The 7,500-nt window shown below is 50.9% G+C and overlaps 1 protein-coding gene across 1 annotated transcript in view; it reads right to left on the reverse strand.

Moving 5' to 3' along the window:
• Window positions 1-2,447: 2,447 nt before the first annotated feature.
• The window catches only part of LOC138866398 (uncharacterized), a 22,241-nt gene continuing 17,188 nt past the window's right edge, over window positions 2,448-7,500 (reverse strand). Inside the window, exon 2 of the mRNA XM_070138934.1 lies at window positions 2,448-3,190. Within this exon, the coding sequence (XP_069995035.1) occupies window positions 2,448-3,190 (743 nt within the window). The remainder of the gene's footprint in view (window positions 3,191-7,500) is intronic.

Here is a 7,500-nt window from a genome sequence, read left to right on the forward strand (position 1 = left end):
TTTGCAGAGCTGTTTGCCGAAGGTCCCGGGTTCGAAGTTGCTGGCTGTGACAAGGAAATCTGCAGGGAGGGCGAGCGTTGTCCCGTAGACCATTTCTGCGCTGGTGCACTGCAGGTCCTCTTTGAACGACGTCCGGATGTTGAGGAGGACATGAGGAAGTTGGTCGACCCATCTCCTGTTAGGGGAGGATGATGTTAGGGCCTGCTTCATATGCCGGTGGAGTCGCTCGACCATGCCGTTGGCGCAGGGGTGGTAGGCAGTCGTCCTGATTCTTTTGGACCCGAGCAGGATCATTAGGTGGCGCCAAAGTTCGGACTCGAACTCGGCGCCGCGGTCTGTAGTGACGGTTTCCGGGGTGCCGAAGCGGGAGATCCAGGTATTGAAGAAGGTCTTGGCGACTGTCGCTGCGGTGATGTCGCGGATGGGCGTAGCCTCGGGCCATCTGGTGAAGCGGTCGATCATCGTCAGGATGTAGCTGTAGCCGTCGTCCATGGGCAGGGGTCCCACTATGTCTATGTGGACGTGTTGGAACCTACTGTCTGGAATAGGAAAGGTCTGGAGGGGGGATTTGGTGTGCCTGTGGATCTTGTTTCTTTGGAATTCGATACAGGAACGACACCACTGCCGAACGTCCTTGTTGATGGCGGGCCAGACGACCTTGCTGCGGATGAGGTGTTGGGTGGCCCAGATGCCGCGATGCTGGTGGTAGGCATCGAAGAATCGCCGGCGGAGGGAAGGCGGGATGTATGGGCGAGGGTAGCCGAGGGAGACATCGCAGAGAAGGTCGTCGCAGGAGTTCGGGATTTTGACTCTCTCAAGGTAGAGGGAAGTCTGGCCCTCTAGGAGTGGAGTCAAGGACGTGTCCTGGCGTTGCTCTCTGCTTACTAGATGGTAGTCCACTGCGTCGTCGGCGAGAGTCGCAGCAGATATGGTCACCCTCGACAGAGCATCAGCGGCCTCATTGTCCGAGCCCCGAATGTGGCGGATGTCCGTCGTGAACTGGGAAATGAAGCCCAGGTGGCGCTCCTCGCGAGGGGATTGGCGGCGGGTCCTCGAGTGTAAGGCGAAGGTGAGGGGTTTGTGGTCCGTCAGGATGTGGAATTCCTTAGCCTCCACAGACGGCTGGAAATGCCTCACCGCGGAGTATGCTGCCAGGAGCTCCCTTCCGAAAGCACTGTACCGTGACTGGCGTGGCGACAGGGTCTGCGAAAAGAAGGCAAGGGGTTGCCATTGCTTACCCTGGCGTTGCTGGAGGACCGCACCGATCGCAGTGTCGGAGGCGTCGACTGTTATGCTGAGGGGAGCCTTGGGCAGCGGATGGTTAAGCAGGGTGGCAGCGGCAAGGGCTTCTTTGCAGGCTTGGAAGGCTTTGTTAGTCGGGGATGTCCACTCGATTCTGGTGTTTCTGCTGGCCCTCTTAGGTGTGATCAGGGCGTGGAGGGGCTTGAGGAGCTGGGCACACCCGGGGACGAACCTTCTGTAGAAGTTAAACATGCCCAGGAATTTCCGCAGCTGCTTCTCCGTCGCTGGCCTGGGGAACTTCCTTATAGCGGTGACCTTGGGGGGTGACGGTGTGGCCGAGGAAAGAGAGGGAAACGACACCGAACTGGCATTTTCCCGGGTTGATAACGACGCCCGCGTCTTGCAGTCTGCCGAAAAGGGCGCGGAGATGGCGGGCGTGGTCTGCTTCTGAGATGCTGGCGACGAGGATGTCGTCGATGTAGGCGAAGACGCCCTCAAGGCCGCGAGTCACGTCGTTTATGAATCGCTGGAAGGTCTGGGTGGCGTTCCGAAGACCGAAGGGCATCCTGAGGAATTCAAAGAGGCCGAAAGGTGTGATCACAGCCGTCTTGGGGATGTCCTCTTCAGCGATCGGGATTTGGTGGAACGAGGTCGATCCTGGAAAAAACCGTACAGCCAGACAGCTCGTGGGAGAAGGAGTGCAGGTGCGGCAGGGGGTATCTGTCGGGGGCGGTGATCGTGTTGAGGTGACGGTAATCACCGCACGGGCGCCAGTCACCATCGTTCTTCTTCACCAGATGCAGAGCGGCCGCCCATTGACTGCTGGAAGGGCGTATAATCCCCAACTGCATCATATGGTCGAACTCCGCCCTGGCACTGCGACATCTGTCAGGGGCGAGCGGACGGCAGCGAGAGTGGGCAGGGGGACCGTGGGTGACGATGTGGTGCCGGACTTCGTGCCGTGGTTGGGTGGCCCGGTTGATCGGCTTGGTCAAGGCCAGGAATTACCGCAGGATGTTCTTGAAGGCGCAGGTCCTGGGAAGCACTGTATATATTAGGGGGGTACTTACCAGAGCCGGAGCAGCGTGCATGCGGGCCCCGGTTCGGTGGATCAGGGCCATACCTTGAAGATCAACTGTTAGACCGTAGTGCGCCAAGAAGTCGGCGCCGATGATGGGTTGAGGGACGTCGGCGACGAGGAAGATTCACTGGAATCGTTGGGCGGGCTCGCCTTCCAGCGAGAGGGTCCTCGAACGCTCGCCATAAGTGTTGATGGGCGATGTGTTGGCAGCTTCCAGAGTGCGGGAGGAGGGGAGGCGTTTATCTCTGTGGGAGGCCGGGAGGAGGCTGACCTCGGCCCCTGTATCAACGAGGAAACGTAGGGAGGAGGAGGCATCTCGGATGTACAATAAACGCCTCCGAGGTCCGCGAAAGACAGGCGCGCCCAGTTTCCACGGTACCCTCCAATCTTTGAGCGGCGGTGCAGGAGCACGGAAGCGAGGCTGGCGGTTAGGCGGTAGAGAGTCCCGGTCACTGTGTGGCGGCGAAGGGGTGCGACAGCGAGAGCGTTCCTGTGTAGATATCTTCTGCACAGCCTTGGATAGTGTGGCGACGTGAGATGCAAGGGATCCCAACGTCACAGCGGAGGTGGTGGTAGCGGCAGACACTGTCGCTTTTGACGGTGTGGGTGCCCTAGCTGCGAGCATCGCGTCGGCTTTTAGGGCAAGGTGCTCCAATGGGGCATCTGACACCAGCAGGATTTGCTGGTTATCAGCAGGCTGCCGCTTGAGGAAGAGAGAGCGCATGACGTCTGGTGGGAGCGTCGTGCCAGTGCGGGTGAGGAGGCGCTGGAAGTGGTGAAGGATTTCTGTGGGAGTACGGCTGTCCGCGGCGTCAGACGAGAGGAAGGAGCTTAACGCGGTCCAATGATGAGAGAAAAACAACAAAACTTAAATCCAGAAAGACTTGCTCTCATAAGAAACAAGGCACTCGAATCTAGGCCTTGCAGGAGAACTTGCATTCTTGCAGGTTATCAACAAATCCTGGCAAACAGCCACAGTGCCCCAGAGCTGGAAACAAGCCACAATAGTTCCCATCCCAAAGCCAAAGGAGCCTGGCAATTACCGCCCCATCTCTCTTCTCAGCTGCCTGGGTAAAACAGGCTGAGAAGATGGTACTCAACAGGCTCCGATGGAAAACGGGTCCCCCCCATGAACACCTGCACGGGTTCACAAGGGGTAAGAGCACTGCTCATAGCATTTCCACACTCTTAAGCACAATCTGCACCTCGCCCGCCATGGTTGTCTTCCTTGACCTGGAGAAGGCTTTTGAGTTGGCAAGTCCACTTGCCATTCAAGAGACCCTAATCCACAAAGGAGTCAAAGGCAGACTCTTGGCCTGGATAGCTGACTATTTTAAAAATAGATCAGCAAATGTCAGATTTCAAGGCCACCTCTCACAGCACATGCCACTTGAAAATGGAACTCCTCAGGGAGGGGTTCTAAGTCCAGCCCTGTTTAATACCCTCATACTCGACATTCACCTGCCAGAGGGATGCAAGATCATCTCTTATGCAGATGACTTGGCAATCATAGCCTCTGGCAATCACTGTCTTACTAGAGCTCAGCGTTGTCTGAACCTGGTGTCTGAAGAGTGTTGTAGGACGGGTCTAAAAATATCAGCAGCAAAATCCAAAGCAATGGCACTGAGAACCAATGTCAGAAACAAAAAACTCACCATACAGGGTATGGATCTGGAATGGGTGAAGGAATATCTATATCTTGGTATATGGATAGGACACACACTCACTTTCAAAAAGGAGATCCAATACCTGCTTGACAGAACCAAGGAAAGACTGTCAGTCATGAAAGTCATGACAGGGAGACACATAGGAGCAGGACACAAAGTACTAAGATCATTCTATGTACATGCTGTCCGTCCTATTATTGACTATGCATCTGTCGCCCTCATTGCTTCCAGCACAACATTAAAAGAAAAACTGGAAACAATACGAAACGAAGCAGCCAGGATCATTCTAGGTGCACCTAAGTGGACAAAGGTCATCAACCTCCTCATGGAAGCTGATTTACCGTCCGTGGACACTAGAATTGATCTAATGGCAGCACAGTTCCTTTCCAAGGTCCTGCAGGCACCCACAAACTCCTATTTAAGACAAAAAGTTCTCAGATGCCTACAACAAGATTATCAGTTGTTTGCAGACAATTCCTGGCTCACACATACAGCCAGAGTTTTGATACGCTTTCAACTAAAAGATTCATTGCTTGCCAAGGGTATGGACTCCCCCCACCCTGATTACAAAGAACCCCCGCCGTGGGCAAACGAAATGATCGAATTCTCAATTCTAAATCTCACAATGAGAAAAGATCAATATTCCATGCCTAGCCTAAAGGCACAAGCACAAAGGGTCATTGAACAAATAACTCCGCCGGGTAGTATAACTTACTACACGGACGGATCCGTGGATCCAATAAACCATACTGCAGGCGCCGGCTTTGCAACAAAGGATACCACAGCATCCATTAGGGTCACTGACAATGCCTCAACGCTTCAGGCTGAAACGGTTGCGATCATGGAAGCATTGACACACGCGTCCCTGAGGGGAGGGCACGTTGTCATTCATACAGATTCAAGAGCAACTATTGACAGTTTACAGCATAGCATGCCCCCAGATAACATCTACCTCTTGACAACAGTACTATACATAGCCCAAAGAATCCTTAGTCAAGGTAGAAGAATCATCATAAACTGGGTCCCAAGCCACATAGGCATACAAGGGAACGAGCTTGCTGATAAACTAGCCGAAAAGGGCAGGGGTATGCCCCCATCCTCCATGATCGTTAAACCCAGCCGAAGGGGACTGAGCCAAGGTACCAAAGCTGCAGCGTGTGCGGTCCTCCGGGGAGCACATAGAGAAAACATCACAAAATCGCTCGCTGCCAAGTGGTACTCAGATGCTTCAGGCTATGAGCCACTGGCCCTTCCTCCAAATACAAAAAGAGGTACCGAAGTCATACTATTCAGACTAAGACAAGGTTACCAATGCGCTTGGCAAATTATTGACAGTGAGTCTGAGTGGTCATGTAAACACTGCGGCGAGCCTAACGCCACCCTGTTACATTACTTGCAGAATTGTGTACACACACAATTTCTGAGACAGGGACCACCCACCACAGCCGCCGGGCTGGTAAAAAGGGTGTGCAACATGCTTTCACCATGGCAGCTGGATTGCTTGCTTGCAATCCAGCCACCGCGGTAAGCATGCAGTTCAAAGAAAACATTTGAGTTAACTAGAAATAGTTAACACAGGCCGGGCCACCCCAGAGAAAAGGCCCGGGCGAAGCATGACTGCAAATCTAACTGAACTGAACTGAACACTCATGTATACTCACTCACTTATCAATAACATATAACAAGCGCATAAAGGGACAGGCGATGTGAACAAATGACTAGGTCAGACTATGATGGACATGTATGTAGTTATTTATAACATAGGAATAAGTATCCATATCCATAAGCATAGGTACAAAAATAAAGGTGTATGCTTGCATATGCATATGCGTGGGAATGAGCATATGTGTAGTACTTAGAGCATGCACGGGAATAAATATGTCTGCATCAGGTGCACATACACACAAATGAAGTTAATAAATAAAATAAAATCAAACATACATGCACTTCTTATAATTAAGCCCAGCTCACGGGAGTTGTGGGCAGGCCGTGCATTGCTGCTCCTAAGTCCACACCAGGTGGGACCAAACCTGCTGGGGGGACTATGGCATTCCGGCTAAATTACTCCCCTCCCACCAAGATACACCTAAGCCAGTAGGTGGGAGGTAAATCGGCTGTCCACCTCCATGAAAAAACGCATCCAGCCATGGCCCCCATTCCCCGGAGGCGAAGGAGCCCCTGGTTACGGCGGCGATCGGGATCGCTCCGGAGCAGGGGGTGCTAAAAATATCCGGGTAAAGACAGGCCGCCCCACATTGATGAACCTTTGCACATACAATATAAGGACCATGAGAACTGAATCCAACTTACTAGCTTTACTAGAGGAACTCTTCCATTAAATGGGATGTAGTAGGACTCTGCGAAGTTAGAAGACTAGGCGAAGAGCAGAAGTTAATAAATGAGGGACACGTGCTCTATTGGAGAGGAAAACCTCTGGGTAGCAAACAGGAGTTAGGGGTAGGATTCTTAATACACAAACGCTTAGAAAAGAACATCGTAGAATTCTATAGTGTCAGCGAAAGAGTGGCTTCTGTAACAATAAAACTAAACAATAGGTACAACTAAAAATTATTCGTCTATGCTCCAACCTGCAGCCACAGTGATGAAGATATAGAGAGCTTCTATGAAGACGTTCCTTTAGCCAGCGAGAGAACAAAAACCCATTTCACAATAATTATGGGGGATTTTAAAGCCAAAATAGGTAAAAAGACAGAGGGCGAAACCGCAGTAGGGAACCATGGAACAGGACAAATGCTAGTCGACTTTGCGGAGGCTCGATCACTCAGTATCATGAATACATTCTTCGAAAAAAGACTAGAACGGAAGTGGACATGGAAGTCGCCTTCTGACGTCAAAAACGAAATTGACTTCATAATTTCAAATAGGCGCGATATAATAAAAAATGTAGAGGTTATAAATAAAGTAAATGTAGGCAGCGATCATAGAATAGTGAGAGGCGAAATAGAAATACATCTCAGAAGGGAAAGGAACAAACTAATGTGTAAACCACAGCCAAACTTGGCTAACTTGAGGATCAGAGCAACAGAATTTAGCCTAAACATCCAAAACAGATATTCACTCCGCGACGAAGATCTCAACATCGACCAAATCAATAAACAGTTCAATGACATAATAAAAGAAGCTGCACTTGAAGTAGGCGGCAAGAACGACAATCGAAGCTCCAGCAAGCTCTCGGTAGAAACTAAACAGCTTATACAAAAACGGAGAGACATGAAAGTATCGTCAAATAGGGACAAGATAGAATTGGTTGAACTAACAAAGGCCATAAATAAAAAGAAGAGGGAAGATGTACGGAAATTCAATACTCAAATAATAAATGAAGCAGTGACTTCAGGTACCAGCTAAAAGAAGACTAGGAACAGGGAGAAATCAAATGTATGCAATTAAGAAACCAGACGGAGAAGTAACATATAACAAGAATGAAATCATCAAAGTAGTGGAAGACTTTTACAGGGATCTATACAACTCAAACGAACAGCCACAAATAGA

The sequence above is a fragment of the Penaeus vannamei genome, chromosome 25 (genome assembly GCF_042767895.1).
Source record: "Penaeus vannamei isolate JL-2024 chromosome 25, ASM4276789v1, whole genome shotgun sequence".
NCBI lineage: Eukaryota > Metazoa > Arthropoda > Malacostraca > Decapoda > Penaeidae > Penaeus > Penaeus vannamei.